At 41.6% G+C, this 19,093-nt stretch overlaps 2 protein-coding genes across 5 annotated transcripts in view; one reads left to right on the forward strand and one right to left on the reverse strand.

The window, feature by feature from the left end:
- Positions 1–8,276, reverse strand: part of nrbp1 (nuclear receptor binding protein 1) — a 9,752-nt gene extending 1,476 nt beyond the window's left edge. The window contains exons 1-17 of one of the 2 annotated variants that reach the window (XM_017412052.3): positions 7,734–8,276; positions 7,279–7,621; positions 5,830–5,952; positions 4,582–4,683; positions 4,419–4,508; positions 4,286–4,326; positions 4,044–4,138; positions 3,797–3,880; positions 3,658–3,716; positions 2,843–2,941; positions 2,621–2,753; positions 1,815–1,905; positions 1,673–1,723; positions 1,389–1,524; positions 1,199–1,252; positions 1,056–1,119; positions 18–73 (exon numbers count right to left, since the gene is read on the reverse strand). In XM_017412052.3, coding sequence (XP_017267541.1) covers positions 18–73; positions 1,056–1,119; positions 1,199–1,252; positions 1,389–1,524; positions 1,673–1,723; positions 1,815–1,905; positions 2,621–2,753; positions 2,843–2,941; positions 3,658–3,716; positions 3,797–3,880; positions 4,044–4,138; positions 4,286–4,326; positions 4,419–4,508; positions 4,582–4,683; positions 5,830–5,952; positions 7,279–7,545 — 1,545 coding nt within the window. In that variant the 5' untranslated portion in view covers positions 7,546–7,621; positions 7,734–8,276. The remainder of the gene's footprint in view (positions 1–17; positions 74–1,055; positions 1,120–1,198; positions 1,253–1,388; positions 1,525–1,672; positions 1,724–1,814; positions 1,906–2,620; positions 2,754–2,842; positions 2,942–3,657; positions 3,717–3,796; positions 3,881–4,043; positions 4,139–4,285; positions 4,327–4,418; positions 4,509–4,581; positions 4,684–5,829; positions 5,953–7,278; positions 7,622–7,733) is intronic. The other variant, XM_017412051.3, reaches the window with a different exon arrangement.
- Positions 8,277–9,784: 1,508 nt separating this feature from the next.
- The window catches only part of capn3b (calpain 3b), a 13,703-nt gene continuing 4,394 nt past the window's right edge, over positions 9,785–19,093 (forward strand). Inside the window, exons 1-15 of one of the 3 annotated variants that reach the window (XM_017411952.3) lie at positions 9,785–10,308; positions 12,129–12,198; positions 12,276–12,394; positions 13,210–13,343; positions 13,659–13,827; positions 13,955–14,038; positions 14,126–14,217; positions 14,963–15,040; positions 15,696–15,856; positions 15,950–16,119; positions 16,208–16,219; positions 16,654–16,862; positions 16,947–16,977; positions 17,852–17,875; positions 18,058–18,144. In XM_017411952.3, coding sequence (XP_017267441.3) covers positions 9,991–10,308; positions 12,129–12,198; positions 12,276–12,394; positions 13,210–13,343; positions 13,659–13,827; positions 13,955–14,038; positions 14,126–14,217; positions 14,963–15,040; positions 15,696–15,856; positions 15,950–16,119; positions 16,208–16,219; positions 16,654–16,862; positions 16,947–16,977; positions 17,852–17,875; positions 18,058–18,144 — 1,758 coding nt within the window. In that variant the 5' untranslated portion in view covers positions 9,785–9,990. The remainder of the gene's footprint in view (positions 10,309–12,128; positions 12,199–12,275; positions 12,395–13,209; positions 13,344–13,658; positions 13,828–13,954; positions 14,039–14,125; positions 14,218–14,962; positions 15,041–15,695; positions 15,857–15,949; positions 16,120–16,207; positions 16,220–16,653; positions 16,863–16,946; positions 16,978–17,851; positions 17,876–18,057; positions 18,145–19,093) is intronic. The other 2 variants (XM_017411953.3, XM_017411954.3) reach the window with 2 other exon arrangements.

Raw genomic sequence — 19,093 nt, forward strand, 5'->3', positions numbered from 1 at the left:
GGGGGGGGTCCACGCACCTCGCTGACGAAGCCCAGCTGGACGAGCTCCACGGCCAGCGCCTGAACGTTCTCATCTGAAACAAAACAAACCGCTCCTACAGTCAGAGCGTTTAGGCTGGGTATGGTTTTAACCTACAAGTGTTTCGAATCAGCAGACAGAATTAACGACTTTTAAACAACAAAATCCAGGTAAAACAAACCAAAATGTGACAAAATGAGTCAGGCTACCGGAGCGCAGGGAAATCCCTTCGTGTGAAGCTTTTTTGGATATATGGCTAGAAATAAAATAAAAATCAAGCTTTCAACAAAACTGGCTTGTTTCCAGGTGATAAATCACCAAATTCTAACAAACCGTCTCATTTTGACGCTTCTGAGATGGAGAATCATATCTGAGATTTGAAAAACTCCTGATTTTAGTCAAAAATGTAGGAAAACTGTGTTTGTTTCGAGCTCAGGGTTTGATCCAACAGAACAGTTGCATCATGTATTAGTCACATACAGTTACCGATCTGATAAAATGTGTGTTGGATTCAAATAAACTCATTTAGGTGTAAGTTTCTACTTGAAGCCTTTATGTCCCGTCTGGTTCTGGAAACAAACTAAAGGTTTTTAAATCAGTCCGTCCATCTTTTTAGCTTCAAAATGATCTGCAGTTAACTCAATAAAATGCTGTTTTTTTACAGACTTGTTTTAAATTTGTTTTGTTGTCATTAAAGATTTTCGGCCGTCGGTCTGTATGTTCCCCCTGCTTCAATTAGAAACTCGAAAACAAAAACACAGACGGCCAAAACCTTAAACATCGAGACTCTGTGTGACACATGAACCTAAAATAAACACCACGAAGACTCCGTCCAGCTTTTATATACAAAAAAAAATATTTATCCGTCTTAAAAATCTGACTTTGGTCCGTCAGAAAACACAAAACGAGAGAAAGTTTGTAAACACTCCCGTTTTCTGGGAGTGACTGAAACCAAACTCACTGCGTCTGAACCCTGAGAACCCTGAGAGTCTGACCTCAGAGCAGTCAGGCTGAGCGTCAGAGGACACGATACCTACTTGGTAACAAATCACAGCTCAGGTGTCGGTTCAGTTTATCCTCCAGCTTCAGCAGCAACGTCAGCTGGAAGGAGAGCAGCGGGTTAATAAAGTCCCGGCAGGACGAAACAGAGAGAATCTGCGTGGAGGAGGCCGCGGCTCACGTGGTGCTTCGTTCCCTCGTCGACGGGCTCGATGTTACACTGCATCTGAAGGACCTGCAAGCAGCAAAAAGTAGAGTCGTTAAACACTTCGGTCAGTTGTGTGTTTATCCGTAACGAGTAGACCCTGAAACAGCGTTAGCGTATAAATAAATAATTTATCCCAAAGTAGATGCCGTCTTACTGGTCTCACCTTCCTGGTCTCGAGCTCTGCAGGTTCAGGCGTCGGGGTTTTGACGGATGGGGGAACTACGGGCGACTTCACGGCTTCCTGCTGAGGCTGCTGTGGACGGGGCATCCCGAATGCCGTCAGAGGGTAGATCCCGTTCCTGACAAACACAGACCCCGTCACAGAAGGACTTCCGGGCTTTTCCTGAAACCTTCCTGCTTCTAAATTTCTAAATGTTGCTTCAGGACGGTATAAATAAGACTCTGATGCTACTGAATCAGAAAAATCAGCTGCTAGTTAAAGTTTACCTCACGTCTTCCAGAAACTTGTCCAGCTCGAGAGCAGGAAACTGGGAGAGCCTGATGAAAAATAAAAATAAAATGAATTGAACGAGTTGAGAAGCTGTAATATTTCAGGAGGACAACGGGAGGATTTTACTCTGAAACTTACTTCATCTGAACTCCCTCCTTGGCCTCAACGATCACCAGGTTCGGATCCATGTTCTTCGTCATCTCCTCTAAAGCATTTTCTGGAATCATGTCTACAAGGAGTAAAAAAAAATATAAAAAGAAAAGAAAAGCTGTGTTGTATAATTACCACAGATTTATTTTTCAATCTCGACACACTGCAGTACATGTGTTTACAGATTCATCAACTTCATTATTGGAGCCAAAATATTTAAATGATATAAGGTTTGATACTTTGTAAACACATTTTCTTGCTATTTGGGATGTGTTAGATGTTACGTCTTAAACTTTGAACATTTAAAGTCTTATTTTCTGCAGCGTCGAGCGATTTCTGACACCAGTCGACACAAATCATCTGTGATATAAAATGTGGATTGTTTAGTTTTTAAAATGACAATCAAATGAGTTCAAAGCACAATTGTGGCAGCAGCTGGTTCTTATGTGTGTGGTACTGAGATGTTTAATTACTGCAAAGATTTACAGCTAAAGCAGGAGAGAGAAACTGCATCTGTAAACTGAAGACACTTAAAGCCAAGATTTAGGCAGATTAAACTGTGTTTGTGTGTGTGTGTGTGTGTGTGTGTGTGGGGGGTACCTGGTTTTTGTTACCTTTTTAGGACCTTTTCTGGTTCACACCTACCTTGTCAGTCAGGACCAGCAGTCCTTTTGGAGACCAAATCCTAGTTCTAATATGGTGGAACTGGTAATGGTTAGGGTCAGGCTCCAGAAATGAATGGAAGCCAATACAAGATCCTAATAAGGTGTGTGTGTGTGTGTGTGTGGACTCACGCTGGTGGCTGACGATGCAGTGTGCAGCCAGCAGCTTCAGTAGGGGCACCTCGAACAAGGCCGGGTGAAACAGCAGCTCCTTGGCAGTGGGCCGCTTGCTGGGGTCGACCTCCAGACACTTCTGGATAAACTCCTGAAAACGAGACAAAACAAAAACAAAGATTAGACGTTTGCTCCTAAACAGCCACTCAGATCTCTGATCCCTGCTTGTTCTCCGCTCACCCGTTGCAACGGGTCCTCTAAGGACTGAATGGCACTGTTTATGGCTTCTTGGGACACGTAGGACGAATCTCCGTTACTCTGGATTTCCAGCACAGCCATCTGACAAAAGTGGATGAAGAATGGAGTTAAAGCAAACAGCGGCCGATGTTCACGTCCTCAAAACGAAGGAGACCTGGTCACCACTGAAGAGTAAAGGTGAGGAATTCTTTCAAATTAACTTATTATTTTCATTTTCTGCATTAAAAGCTTCAAAATGAGCCGTAGTTTGTTGAAACTTGGCGATTTATCACCTTCCAACCAGCTAGTTTTGTTTAATGATTAAGAATTTTAGCCTCATTTCACAATGGTGTCAGACATTATACGAAGGGATTTCCTGGTGCTACGATGGGTCAAAGCACCGGCACTCTCCTGGTGCTATGTCTGAAGACATACCTGTTAGAAAACTTCTATTTAAAGGTAGATTAGGATTAAGATTATTGGATATTTTAGTTACTGGGGTTGCTAGTCGGCGTCTTTATGGACTCATTTTTACACAAAAAATATCAATATTTTCTCTTATTTTGAACAGCAGCTTGTCCTCATTCAGACTCGTTACACCAGCACCACAGTTAGTATTTTGAATCCTGGAGCCAAAATATTAAATCACTGTATTTAATTTTAGGCAGAAGCGATGCTGATTTCCATTTGACTGGGGGTTAAAAAAACAAAACAAAACACTAATAACACATAAAACGTAAATAAAACATTCAGGGAATTACTACGAGACTAACAAAAAGAAATCTAAATGTCAGTTAAATCCTAGCGTCTCCTCTCACCTCTAAGGCGCACATTCCAAAGGAATAAATATCCACGGCTGTGGTGACATTGGCAACAGCTGGAAGCAAAAGGAAGCAAATCAGTGCGGCAAAAACAAACAGTAGCTCGGAAACGAAAGCAGAGCCGGCAGGATCTTACCTCCATATTCTGGAGCAAAGAAGTGAAGGCTCTTCTGCTCCTCCCGACAGGTTTTTACGTGATTGTTGATGGTGTCGGGAGCAACTGAGGGAGAGAAATACAAAACACTTTAAGCCTTTCCGTTCTCCACGAGAAGTCAGGAAGTCGGCTCTCAGTCACGTGGACGACGAACCAACTTCTTCTGGAGTATGACAGCGCCTTTAATGACATAACAGGAACAGCTGATGTTGGGGGCGGGGTCTCTCACCTGAGCCGATCTTGATGAGGCCGTTGTGCTGAATGAAGATGGTGTCACAGGTGAGGTTGCCGTGGATGATGGCGGGCTCACAGGAGTGCAAGTAGCTGAAGGGAAGAAAACAAACCTTTACATGTTTTAACGAACAGGCTGAAACCTCGACGGTGCTTAAACTTCAGACGTCGGTAAACGTTACAAAGGTTTTAAATGTTCGTTGTTGTTTATTCGAGCTCGGCCACGATGACCCGACTCACCTGAGGGCCGACAGGATCTGAGTGCACCAGCGCTTCCAGGCCTGTCAGGGAGGAAACGGGTCATCAGGAACGGATCTTTACAATAAATATGTTTAGAGAAACAAATCATCATCATCAGAGTCACTTCCTGCACCTTCTCATTCATGGTCTTGTGGTTTTTCTTGGTCTTCTTCAAAAACTGCTTGAGGCTCCCTGAGGACATGTACTCCGTGATGAAGATGACCTGAAAGCCACAAACATCATTAGAACAGCGCGGAGCGGGTTAAAGGGACTAAACCCCTGGGGCGGTTTCGTACCCGGGCTCGGTTTTCTTTGACGTCGGCCCAGTACTTGTGGAACTTCACGATGTTCAAATGTTCCAGCTGAATTAAATTATCAAACACAGCTTTCACTTTTTCCTGCAGACAACAAAAAAACAAACAAATATAAAATTACTCTTTGGTTGAAAAGAGAAATCCTGATTTTCTGAAAACAAAGTTCCTCCGTGGTTCCTGTTTCAACTGTTCAGATTCACACATTAAAATTATACTTTTAGAATCGATTTTCGGGTCATTTTTGACATCTAACCTGTCCTGTAAGTGTAAAAAACAAACTGCGCACAGAATTATTTTAAATATTTACACTGGTCGAATTAATTTACTGGTTTTGTACATTTTTTAATTATTTATTCATTGAAATGTTCAACTCGATCAGAAGCGAGCTGAGACTTTTATACTTTTTGAATTAATAAACTTTATTTATAAAAACTTTCCCCAAATAAAAGACATCAAGATCTTATCAGTTCCTTCGAAATCATCTGAACCCCGTTATCAAACTGCTTCTGTTTTCTCTTCTTTTGCTGCTTTTAGCTACTGTTGTACTACATTTAGCTTTTGGCTATGATTTAGGTAAGTTTAGTTCTAAGCTGTCATTTTGTCATTCCAGCTTTTAGCTACTGTTTTACTATTTTTTTCCTATTAGCTATTGTTTAAATAACTTCAGCTTTTAGTTATGATTTTGCTAATTCTAACTCTTAGCTACCGTTTAGCCATGCTAGCTTTTAGCTATCATTTTGCTTTTTTTAGCTCTTAGCTTTCATTTTGCTAATTTTACCTTTTAGCTGCTGTTGAACTACTTTCATCTTTTAGTTATGATTTTGCTAGTTCTAGGTTGTAGCTACAGCTTTGTTAATTTTACATTTTAGCTACTATTTTCCTGTTTTTAGCTTCTGTTCTGCTGGTTTGAACTTCAACAATCTGGTTGACCAGCCTTCATTCTGCGATAAATCCCTGCAGAGTTGAAATGAATCGTTTTCTGTAGTTTAGAGAGTTTCTCTGGTCGTCCAGCAGGTGATGGACGTGAAGAAAACTCTTCAACTTCCTGTTTCATGTCTGCAGGCAACATGAGAGCGACGCTCCTCGGATGAAAGAGTAAAACCTTCAAACATGGCAGCCTTTGTTCCTCAGCAATAAACACAAACTCAGGATAGGAAGTGAAAACATCTGAAGGACGTCTCGGTCCTCCTGAGGACAACAGGAAGGCCTTGGGTGTTCTACCGCCCTCACCTCCTGCAGTTTGAAGTTCTTCCTCTCGGAGAACATGACCTCATTCCACACCACCTCCACCCCCTCCTCCGTGTCCATGGCCAGGTAAGCGTTGTCGATCCCGGGCACGTTCCGCTGGTTCACCTTCAGACGGGAGGAAACGACTTAATGCAAAATGACCGACATCAAAAAGAGACTACATCTAAACAAGCTCTTATCTTCACACCTTGATTACATGAAGCAAATTTAAACGTGAAATTTGAGGAGGTAAAGGAGGAACAAGAAGTTGTTTAAGGGTTTTATTCTTAGGGCTCACATTTTGAGTAGTTTGGTTCGACTTTAAATCTTGTTTAGTTGCCAAAATAAACGACTCTGAACGACCCGAGTCTGCTGACTCAGGCTAAAATTTTTTTATTTTGTTTCTGATGACAACACTTTAAAAAAAGGACCAAATCTGCAGCACAGCTATGGAAATACTCAATGAGAAACTTTAATTAGCATCCACAAGGGAAGTCATTTAAGATAAAAAAAAAAACTTTTATTATCCCTAAGAGCTGCGGAGCTTCAGAAATGATAACAAAACAAGGACTAATCCTTTATAAGACAAGTTTAACTCTGAATATAAAATATAAAAACATTAAGAGTTGTGCTTTAATTCAAAAGAGCTGCTTTTTGGCTGGTATAAGTACATTGGTGCTAATAGTTTATAACTTTTAGTACATTGAAGGTTGTTGTGTGGTTACAGTTGCAGTCTGTGGTTGTGTGAAAAGATGTTTAGAAATGTTATTTTTGCGTTATGGAGACAGATGTTATTTACATTTTCTCAGCCACAACCAGCTTCATTATATCACCTATTAGCCCACATTTAGACGAGTCTCGCTAACGTTTATTTAACCCACTCCTGACTGAATACTCTGCAGATTTATGAAGTGAGCTGTGCCCAGGATGGAGTAAACGACTTCGACCCAGTCTGGCGTGGTAGTAGCTGAGAATGATCGCCCATCACATACTCCGAGCAGCAACAGATCAGCTTAAAATGAAAAACTATCTGGAGCAGACCAGCCAAAGTTAGCAAAACAGCTCATGAAACACTGAATTAGGGCTTTAACCTAATTCCTAATTCAAGATGGCCACCACAGCTGGGAACCCGGACAGTTTTAGAGATATTGAGCTACATTTTGGTGTGGTAGCATCAGCAGAGAGTCATCTCCAACGCAGACTCCAAGAGCGACTTGTTGTTATATGTCTGAAATCACACATATTCATGCATCACTTCGAAATGTTACCGATATCGGCCATCATGTTGCCTTTTTCTGCCAACAAACTACCATATTCCCAATTCCTAATCGTGATTAAATCAACTAAAGCCTCAGTTATTGCTCAATAACTGAGTTTTATCAGTGTTTAATGTTAGTTTTTTTACTTCCAACGTTATAAAATGAGCCTCCCCAATATTTAAACATCCCATACCTCTTCCCGGCGTTTCTGCCAGCGTCCACACGGACTTTCTTCTAGGATCTCCGACTCATCCTCACTTTCCTCCTCATCGTCCTCCGCGGCGGCGGCGGCAGCGGCAGAAGCGGCAGAGGGAGGCGGCTGGGTCACCGCGGACACCGGCGGAGACGCGGACGGCACTCCTCCTCCCTGGCCCGCGGGGGCAGGGGCCCCGGAATCCGGCTTCACCTCCTGGCTGCTGTCCGGGGCCGGCTGGTGCTGCTTGTTCTCCCCCTCAGACATCTTGTTCTCCCCCCGCAGCTGTCAGGCCCAGCAGCCTGCTGTGAGACACACGGACGCCCCTTTAACTTGGAGGCGTCTGTTTGTTGTTAGCTGCGGCGGCGCGACCGTTAGTTTTACAGGAAGTTAGCTAAAAAAAGAAAACAAAATATATGCAAAACCCATAACAATACGCCTCACAGAGTGCTTACTTGTTACAGACGGTAAATGCGACGACGGCAGATCCAGTTTTTCAGCCTCCAGCCAGCAGGCTCTTTGAGTCCGCCTGTTAGCTTGAAACCTCGGCGGAGATTCCTGCTCCGCGGCGCCGCTAACTCCTCGGCTTTGGTTCGTCACGACCTCAAGAGCAGAACAACCGGCCGAGCGACGCTTACAGCCGCGAATTCAGAGACTAATAAAAAAAGGTGTCCACGGCTTCACCTGCCCTGCTAGCCGCCCGTTTCGGCGAGTTAGCAGCGTCAGCGGCCCCGCCGCCCCTTCTCCGTCTCTCCGCGGCTTCTCAAGACTCCAGGCGGCTAATGTGCAAACAGCTCCCGGCGTGATTAACGACACAACACCGCTGCAGAACTAACCGCGTTTACCGACAAACAGCATCTTAAACAGCTAACAGAAGCTCCACATGAGTCTCGGTAAGAAGTTTAATAAGTTAAAAGTTGTATTTTACGTCACTACGACTTGAGAGCTAGCTCAACATTTAGCCACTTATGATGGCGACAACTTCCAGATGCGCGCACGAGCTGAAGAACGTCAGAGCCCAGGCTGGTTGCCAGGTACAGGATTCACCATCCCCCGTTTGGTTCAAACATGTCGCCGCGATCATTTAGCAAATTTTTATAAAGAAGTGACGATTTAAAGTTATAAAAGTTAACTTTAAGATTTTAAAACGAGCTCCTAATGTAGCTAAAGAAATTGTGTTTTCTAGGAAAATGCAGAGTGAAGGCTGAGAGCTGAATGACTTTGCTGAAATTTGTTGAAGTAGCTAAATCTGATTTGTTAAAATTTTACAGATCAGGAAAAAAAATATGCAAACTAGCAAAAGAAAATGCTAAAATCAACAAAACAGCAGTTAAAAGCCTAAACTCATAAAACTGTAGTTAAAGACAAAAATAGTGAAATAGAAGGTAAATTCTAAAATCAGGAAAAGCTGAAAAGGGAAAACACTAACTAAAAGCTAAAACCAGAAAAATGCTGGCCAAAGCTAATATAGGCAAAACTAAGCTAAAAGCTAAAACCAACAGAACAGTAGCTAAAAGCTATCTAAAAGTTAAAACCGGCTAAACACTAGCTAAAACCTAAAAAAAAATGCTATAAATGAAGCAAGCAGGTAAAGGAATTCAAAGAACACGTTTTTTAAGAATTTAAGAATTCTGTGTTAATTTCAATGAAAGGAAAAAGTAAATAAAGATTAAAAAATAAATATAATGTATAAAAATTACACAAAGCAAAAGTCATAGGTGTAACTGCCTGAACGAGCTAAATGTTTTAATATAAGAGCAGAGACTTGAAAATGAAGGTTTGTCTGAAACCCGGCAACCCTGAGCTCAACCTCCATTTGTGTTCTTTGGACAGATTGACAGAAAAATCAACCAATTAGATCGTCTTTTACCCGCAGTGGGCGGTCCCTGGAAGGAAACAAGGAGCTGAATGTCTTTGTTTACTTCTAGGTGTTAGTTTAGCTGACATCTAAGTTTTTTTAAATATTACTTGACAAGTTTGCCACTCCCTAAATTCCACGATTGCAAACCTTGTGAATGACACAGATACCCAAAATAAATAAATAAATATATAAATAAATAATCATTAAACTTCATTGTTGTTTTTATTTTTCTAAGTGGAACAGGTACATGATTTTGCTGTAAAATAGTCATCTCCCTGTAATCAGTAAGGTATTTATTCTAATATTAATAGTGTACAACAGTTGATGAGCGTTTAATCTTGAGAAAACCCCTAAATTCTTAGAAATATTAAGCCCTGATAGATTTTATACACTATTTTGTCTGAATATTTAAGTTCAATTATAGAGCATGCTTCAGGGGGGACCACACTAATAGTTATTTTCGAAATTTCTGCAAAATCAAAACATTTTTAACCCTGATCAGGAAGTTTTCGATTAATGTTCTCTCTGCGGTTAAACTTGATTTTCCCCAATCTCGGGCTGTCACGTTGTTAACTGAACATCTCCGGACATGGTCTCAGTTCAAGCCTCCTCCCCTCCTTTATCGAGGTCTATATTTAGGTGCAGCAGCTCCAGGGGCCAGTTGCTGGTGTCAGAACCTGCTTGTTGGCCGTCCTGGAGCAGTAACGGATATCTCTCTCCAGAAAATTAAGGAACTAAAAGTGATTTTCGGGGAGGGCTCAGGAAGTCCCTTGGGTCTGTTTTGCAACTTCACGCTCTGCTTTGTGCAACGAGAAGAAAGTCCCTGTGATCTGTCTTTTCCAGCCGAGGAGATGGGGGACGAGAAGAGCGCCGGGAGGGTTCCTGTGGATGAGGAAACGAAGGTGAAGCTGCTGCACGACACCGAGGCGTCGCTGGAGCCCGACGGCAACGTGGACTACGGCGCCACGGGCTCGAACTCCATCTACTCTGCCATCCTGAGCAGAAACGAGGCCGTCAAGGACGCAAAGCGGCTGAAGACCTTCCTGGAGCTGCGAGACAAGTACGTGAAGAAGAACGTTGTGTTTGAAGACCCTCTGTTCCCTGCGAACGACTCCTCGCTCTTTTACAGTCAGAAACCCTTGATGAAGTTCGAGTGGAAACGTCCCTCGGTGAGTGCTGCTCTCTGGTCGTATAAATGAGATAAACCCTCTGACACGTCCCCCCCGCCTTACCCTCTTCACATGTCAGGAGGAGGCTCAGCTGTGGGCCACCACCTTCTACGATCACAGTCAGCTGAGCAGACCTGAATGTGAAGATATACCCTCAGGGTCTCCTGACTCACATACCCAGAAGGCCGTGAAAGTTTTAAACGATTTGTCTTTACAGCAGCTGCGAGAGGAACGTCGTTAAGGCCGCTTGCTTTGGCAGCCAGAGGCGCCGACCCCCGTCTCAGATACCTGTCAACGTGCTGACACAGGAGCACAGACTGAAAAACAAACAAACAAATAAACAAAAAATCAGAAAAGCAAACATTCAGCACCCTTATCTTATATGAGGTGAAAGCAGTTTCACTCGTTAGTTAAAATAAAGTATCCAAAACCTCAAAGTGAATCCAAATAATTAAATTGGACAAATTTATTAAATTCAACTGACAGAAGAAAGTGTGTTTATGTTTGAACATTTAAAAGACATTTTATTAGCTGGCGGCCATCTTGAATCGAGCTAAAATTTAAGATCTCTTGCAACGAGGAGCACTTGGAGTATGTCTTCTGAGAGACTCTCGGCTACTACCATGCCGACCTCCAGCCCGGTATCTGTAAAACTGACCGACTTACAGCCATTTTTGTGTTCGCTAAGGTCAGCAGGCCGTGGCGGCCATCTTGAATTGGGTTGGCCCCAAAGGTCAATCAGTTGTAGATGCACAACCAGTGGATGTTTCCTTAAAGTTTCATTTAAATCCTTCCAGTGGTTCAGGAGATATTTTGCTAACAGACGGAGCTGACTCTAAGCAGAACATAGCAACATTTTAAACAAAGATCTGTTAGCTCTCAGAATATGTGTGAGAGATAAGTCTCAGCTACTACCACACTAAATTGTAGCTCAAAATCAATGAAACTAACTGACTTATAGTTGTTTTATGTGTTTGCTAAAGTTGCTTAGCTGCGACGGCCATTTTGAATCGCGTTGGCTCTAAAAGTTAATCATTTGTAGAAGTAAATCATTGCAAAATATGCAAAAAAATGCTTATTTATGTCCCAATTAAGAGAAATATTTAAGTAAGATGGAAAAAAAACATATTACTGTTTTCAAAACTATAGATTTGATTTAATCACAAAACACAGTATTATAACCCTATTTTACATTCTTTTTATCTATAATATAGTAGATTTTAAATCACACTCACCTACACAAACATCATAACTTCATAGCACTTTTTAAAATGTAATTTAAGCTCCTTCATTATTCAGTTAGACCTCTTTCCCTTCTCTTCCTGGAGGTTTTTTGTTTACATTTGCCAAGAATAATTCTCTCACAGACATAATTCAAGGAGACTCTAGAAAACATTTTGTAAATCCTCTTTGGTTTCTGTCGGACCGCAGATGTCTTGAGACATTTGGCTGTGATTTGTGACACACGAATCCCATCCAGGGGTCAGCAGGGGAGCAAACTCTAATTTAAGAACACCAGTTCATGGTTTTTTCAGCCTCAGTCATGGCGGATCACAGGCTGAGGGGAACAGACTCACTGCAGTGATAAGAGATTTAAAAAATGCTGTTTTGGTTTATATTTGACAGATATATTAAACTAACGTTGCAGAGTTTGCATGCCCTGCAGGCAATATGAAGCTAATACGTAAAGATTGTTAAATCAGAGTAGTTTTCCTGTAAATATGAAATTAATAAGTTTCAGATTTGGTCTTTTTGATTTAAATGAAGCTAATGAGAAATGATGCTCAGAAGTTCCCGTTTCCCCAAATTTTGTCTTCCAGGAAATCTGTGAAAACCCTCAGTTTATTGTGGATGGGGCCAACAGAACGGACATCTGTCAGGGAGAACTGGGTAATATTTGAATTTACGATCACCTGCAGCGATGTGAGACGTCAGGAAGTGTCAGCTGATGAATGTGTTGTTGGCAGGTGACTGCTGGCTGCTCGCCGCCATCGCCTGCCTGACGCTGAACGAGAAGCTGCTGTACAGAGTGATTCCTCCAGATCAGAGCTTCACTGAGAACTACGCCGGGATCTTCCACTTCCAGGTTTTACAGAAACCTTCTTGTGTCATAAACCTTTTATAATAACAAAAAAGTGCAAAAAACTGTCAGTAAACAAATAAATAATGCATAAAATGTCACATTATTATTATATTTACAATGTTTGCCATGACTATTCATTAAAAACTGTAAACTATAACTCCTTCAGTTTGCATAATACTTTTTTTTTTCCACATTGCATCAAAATATATTTATTTTTTATTTCTGGCTCTGCTTCTAACTTTAGCTTCAAGATAAATGTATTGTACATTAGTGATGTTTAGAGCCTAAAGTACAAGTACCTCCAAATCAGGATACTTGAGTAAATCTTCTTTTTATCCTTTCTTATGAACTAAAGTACTTTCAGATCAGTGTTTCCCAAAGCTAGGGTTGGGGGCCCATCATGGGTCAACAAACCACGAGTGAGGGGTCTTCAGAAAGCTTGTTTAACTTCAGCTGTCACAATAAGATGAAAACAGTTTGGCATAAATGGATAAAAAATGATTTGATTCGGCCTATGAGCAAACAGTCAGGGTCACAAGTATCTCCAATGTTTGTTTTTAAGCTGAAAAGTTTGGTTTAAATTAGATTTATAGGTTAGCAAAAGAAGTGAATTGATTGAATCGTGTAACATTTTCAGAAAAAATCTGAATTATCATCATCATCATGTTCCATCAAACTGAATATATCATATTTAATGCACCACAGAGACAAATATCGTTGGCTATGATAATAAAATAAATCTTTTGCATTGATGCTACTGAGCAATATTCAATATAGATATAATAGAAATCGTTGTTTTTGACTTTGTCCCGCTTCAGTTTTGGCGTTACGGCGAGTGGATCGACGTGATTGTGGACGATCGCATCCCGACCTGCAACAACCAGCTGGTTTTCACCAAGTCTTTCAGAAACAACGAGTTCTGGAGCGCTCTGCTGGAAAAAGCCTACGCAAAGTACACACATGGTTGTTTTCTGGCTCATGTTTCGATCCATTTTAAGCACTGAGTTCTCACTTTACACGTGTGAACAATCAGAAACCTTAAAATGTCTTCTTGCTTCCCAAGAAATATTCCTTTGAATGACTCAAACTTGGGTTTGGTAACTATAGAACCCAATTTGCACCAAATATTTTATCAAAATGTACATTTTTTGCAGAGTAGTTACACCAACGAGGCCCTCATGTTTCTTAATTTTGCTGCCACATCATGATAAGCCTCTTAGATCAGACTTGTCCGCACTCTTCCACGAATGTTTGACGTTTCTCTCAGGCTGCACGGGTCCTACGAGGCACTTAAAGGGGGGAATACCCTGGAAGCCATGGAGGATTTTACCGGTGGAGTGACTGAGTATTTCGAGCTGTCCAACGCGCCCGCGGACCTCTACGGCATCATGAAGAAGGCGCTGCAGAGAGGCTCGCTGATGGGCAGCTCTGTGGACGTGAGTGGAAGAAAACACCCAGGAACGGTCAAACGGCATGGTCAAAATGGGGGCACTGTGTTTGACATAAAAGCAAAAAGCAAGTCGTAGAAAAAAAATAGAAATGAGAAATGTTCTGCTCTGTCAGGTGTCTTCGGCCAGCAGCATGGAGTCTCGGACCGAGCAGGGCCTGGTCAGGGGTCACGCCTACTCCATCATAGCTCTGGAAGAGGTGCGCCTCAAGGCCCCGGCTGAATGCAAACGTGTGCTCTGGATGGGAGACCCGTGAGCCATGCTAACGCGAGCTTTGTGTTCCCAGTGCGACGAGGTTTCCAAGGACACCAAAATCCGCCTGATTCGATTGCGCAACCCCTGGGGCTGGGTGCTCTGGAAGGGACCCTGGAGTGCCAAGTAAGACATGATGTTTGAGAGCTGCAGAATATCTGAGCTTTGAGCTTTTTACAATGATGATGATGCTGTTTTCCTCTTTGTAGTTTCTTCTGTGTGTTTTTTATGCTCAAACGTCTTCCACGTACTTTAATTTTAACTGTTCATATATCCAAACATTCGGCTCGATCAGGAACAGCTTCGACTTTTGGATTTTGTGACTTTTTTTTTTTACTTTTCAAAACATTAAACTTGATTCAAAATAAAACTCTCCATAGAAATACAGCCAGATTTCTTCAATCTTATGCTACTTTTAGCTTTTAGCCACAATGCTGCTACTTTTAGCTACCATTTTAGCTTTTAGCTACTGTTTGCTGACCTCAGCATTTGTTTAACTACTTTTAGCACTTGTTTTTTTTAATTATACCTTTAGTATCTGGTGCTAATTTTAACCAGTGTTCTGCTGCTTTTAGCCACCATTCTGCTTCCTTTATGTTTGATCTGTTTTTCTACTTTTAACCTTTATCCAACATTTTGTGTCATATAGCTTTTAGTTGTACTCATTTCAGCTACTGTTCGCTGACCTTAGCTTTAGCATTTGTTACATTTCCTCAGTGTCATTCAGCGCTGAGCTTGCACACTTAATTTTCACTAAAGATCCTTTATTTTTGGTCCAGTTGAAGTTAGGTGATCAAGGGTTTTATCTGATCTCTTGGTGTTGCGGCTCTTCTCTTTACTCGTGAAGATCGTGTTCTTGATCTTTCCGTAGCTCGAAGGAGTGGTCGACCATCTCCACGGCAGACAGGGAGAATCTGAAGAAGCAGACCGTGGAGACGAGTGAGTTCTGGTGAGTTTGCCTCCTCTGACCACTCCTCTGTCACAGCTTCCAGCTTAAAACCGACGTGATGATATGAAGCTTCAGTGGTCTGATCATCTAACTAACCAACATAAACATGTGAACAAAGTTAAGTTAAAGAAAAAAGGAAAGAAACTCAGGAGACAATTTAATGGGAACAAGAAGTTTGATCCCAGTCAGTTTTTATCCACGTCCTGGTCCTGATAAAACCTAAAAATAACATTAAAAGAATCCATGAGATAGCTTTACAAGAGCCTTTCAGAGCCTCATTTTTAGCTGTATAAGTGTAACTCAAATAAGATTTTTATTAATTCTGCACCGTGTGTGCTATAATTACTGCAATTTATTAAAAGAAACAACAGCAACAAAGCAGCATTCACTAAAGTTTATCAAAGGTTTAGTTGGCGACAGAAGCTGACACTTTGAGCATCAGTTTGCACTTTGCAATGGGATCATTCAAGTGGCAGCCCGTGGGCCACACTCAGCCCCAAGAGTGACCTCAATCCGGCCCACCGACGAGTTCATTTAAAATAAAACTAGATTTGAAGTCGTGAATTCAATTTACGGAATGACAGTAACTGCTGGATGTCTGTCCCCTGAGATGTTCAGATAATTAGCCCTGTCCTCTTTCGTCATTTCCCTCCAGGATGTCCTTTGAGGATTTCAAGAGGAGTTTCACGAAGCTGGAGATGTGCAACCTGACGCCCGACACACTGCAGGGCGACGAGAGGAACAGCTGGACGGTGTCTGTCCACGAGGGTCGCTGGGTGAGAGGCAGCTCTGCTGGCGGCTGCAGGAACTGCCCAGGTTGGCCATGTTTTGTTTTTTTTGTATCTTGCTTTTATAAAGGAAGTTAAAAAAACAGCGCAGCTTATTATCCGTCACAAACGTTCCCTGCAGACACGTTTTGGACGAACCCTCAGTATCGGCTTCAGCTGTACGAGGACGACGACGACCCCGAGGATGGGCAGGTGGTCTGCACTGTTGTCGTGGCTCTGATGCAGAAAGGACGGAGGATGCAGCGTCACAAAGGCCTCAAATTCCTCACCATCGGCTTTTCCATCTACGAGGCGTGTTAACGTGACACTAAACATTTATTATAAAGGGACAAACGCCTGTTCAGAAGTTTGACTTTTTACTTCTTCTGTCACCCTGCAGGTACCGAAGGAGGTATGTCCGTATGTTTTACCTGACAGCTGTGTGTGTTGACTGCAGAAACATACAATTCAAACGTTTGTTTCAGTATTTAAACTTTACAAAAATGCACAAATGACATTCTCATCTCTGTCATCCAGCGATTGTTAAAAACTAACTGTCTGCAATGACTAAACAAAGAAGAAAAAAGGGAATCAGTCCAAAAGAGACATTTATAAATTAATTTGTAATGTTTGACTGTAAAACCTGATCTGATAGTATGATATAAAGCGTTTTCACTTATATAAAATAGAAAAAATGCACCAAAATCGTTGGTGACAATTTACCTCAGCTCAGAAATAGAAGCAAAAAATAAAAGATAATATAATATACTATGACCATTATTTTCTTTATACCACTTTTAACAAGAACAAGTTAATTCCCGTCTCATCATTCGTGTCCGTCTTCAGTTCGAAGGGCAGGATCAGCATCTGGCCAAAGACTTCTTCCTCTACACGGCCTCCAAGGCCAAATGCAAGTCCTACATCAACCTGCGGGAGGTGACGGAGCGTTTCCGCCTGCCCCCCGGGGCGTACGTCATCCTGCCCACGACCTACAAGCCCCACGAGGAGGGAGAGTTCATCCTCAGGGTCTTCTCTGAGAAGCAGAACACGTCTGAGTAAGAGGCTCTGAAATGTCTCACAAAAGACGGAGACGGCAAAAGTTGATGAATGTCTGCGTTTTTTTTTTTCTTTCTCCACAGAGAAACAGATGGCACCATCGACCAAACGCAGGTCTGTAAACTGATGATAGGATTTAAGTATATTTTAAATTGATAACACAGCAATTAAACAGATAAACAGGCTGACTGCACCGCACTTCACAGTACTGTCCACTTTGTCTTCCAAGGACGTTCTTGTCTTCTTTTTAAGTGGTCTTCATCAATAGTTGTCTCATTTTTAGTTTTTCTGAAGCTCTTTCAAAGTGTTTCTTTGGATTTCTGCTGCTTTTTCACTCATTTTCCATCCAGTTCTTGCACCTGATCTTAACAACAAATTGTGCAGTGAGTGTTTGATAAATTCAGACAAGCGGAGGCCAAAAGAAAAATGGGGAGTGTCTGAAAAAATTAAGACCCAACAGGACCTGAAAGATCAGTTGATCGTCTACTCCACACCAGAGTTTCACCTCATAGATCTGTAGGAATCACCATGTTGGCGCTTAAACACTATTTTACGTGTCTAACTGTATAATCTTTGGATGTTTTATGGATTCTAACCAACAAATAAGACTAAAATTTGTTTTCAAGACAGGTGGTTAAAAACAAGGTGCTAAAAAATCCAATTCAAACTGTTTCTTTACGAAGTGGTCTTCCATGTCGACACAGCTCTGGTTGATCTGTTTAGGAGCCTTTTTTATGCCTGAATGATTTGTAGCTCAGCGGGAAAACAAAGGAAAACATTCCTCTGGGAATGGTCAGGCATTAGACTAACAATCAGTGGAAAAAACAGCCAAAGTCCAAAGAAAACCATATTTGACTTCATATTCATCATGCTTCCTACATCCCTTTGCTTTACTTCTTTCTGTCTTGTCATAAATCTTCCAACTCATCTTTAAGTGTTTTCTTTTCCTCTTTATTCTTCGTCCCGACTCGTTTGTTTGGCCCAACAGCAGGACAAGAAAATGAAGAGTAAGGTAACAAACTCACCTGAGCGTTGCACTTCCTTCTTGCCTTTAGGCTTTCTGCTCTTTGCTGTCGTTTGGTTTGTGTCGTGATTAAAGTTTTAAGCTGCTTGATGTTTAAAAATGACTCATTTATCCTCTCTGTTTTGTTGTTTACCCCCCCCCCCCAACACACACACACACACACACACCAGCCCATTGTGTTTGTGTCGGACAGAGCGCGGGCCAACAAAGAGATCGAGCACGAGGGCATCCAGGGCGACAGGAAGAAGAAACCCAAGGTGATTTTTCTGAACCTAAACCGAACCTTTAAACCCGGACATCCCTCCTGTTACCTGGGTGACAGGAACAGGTGAAATCCCACCGCTGGGAATAAAGGAACCACCCACAGCTCGACCCTGTTTTTGGAGAAAATCTTAAATCATGGTACTTGTGATGGCCAGATCGTGTTGTTTCTTTAATGTATTATCGATCTTTTAAAAAACCTCCCACCTTTAGCTATTGTTAAATAATTTACATCTGAAATTTTCAAACTAATATTAATATTAACAGGAGGGAGCTACTGCAGGCTGTGCACATATGTAACAATGTGCAAAAAGAACAGTTTTAAATGATAAAACTGGAATTTAATAAAATAGATTTGAAAACATAAATGTAATATTAACAATTAGTGCAATCTTTTGATTTACTCCATTTTCCAAAAGGCTTAATTTTGTCTTCAGGGGCTAAAATCCTTGTTAAAACTCCTGATGTTTCCACACAATAACATCAAATTATAAAAGGAACAAGAACGACTCCCATATTTTGACTTTTTACCAGGGGTGGAAATTAGCACCCGCCACTGGCCAAATGTGGGTAAATATTTGAAGTGGCGGGTGAATTTGATCAACACACGCGCTACTGTGGCGGGTTGGCAATTTATACAGAAAAGGTGTTATTTGTCCTCTTGACATATAGGGGGCAGCAATGTGCTCGAGTTGCTGCTGTTACGTCGAGCCGTGTTCCCCCATCAGATACGGTTCCCCCTGCGTCTCCGTAAATAATGACTTATCTATTAACAGAATTGTTTATATTTCTCATTAAAAAAAAACAAAAAAAAAACATAATTCTTTTAAAAATAAAATGTGCTAATAATATCATAATACAGAGGAATAAACACAGGTAAGGAGTTGTTGGTAAATTATTTTTGTCCTGTGTTTTAGAGGGGGAACCGATTATTTCAGACGGCTG

The sequence above is a fragment of the Kryptolebias marmoratus genome, linkage group LG19 (genome assembly GCF_001649575.2).
Source record: "Kryptolebias marmoratus isolate JLee-2015 linkage group LG19, ASM164957v2, whole genome shotgun sequence".
NCBI lineage: Eukaryota > Metazoa > Chordata > Actinopteri > Cyprinodontiformes > Rivulidae > Kryptolebias > Kryptolebias marmoratus.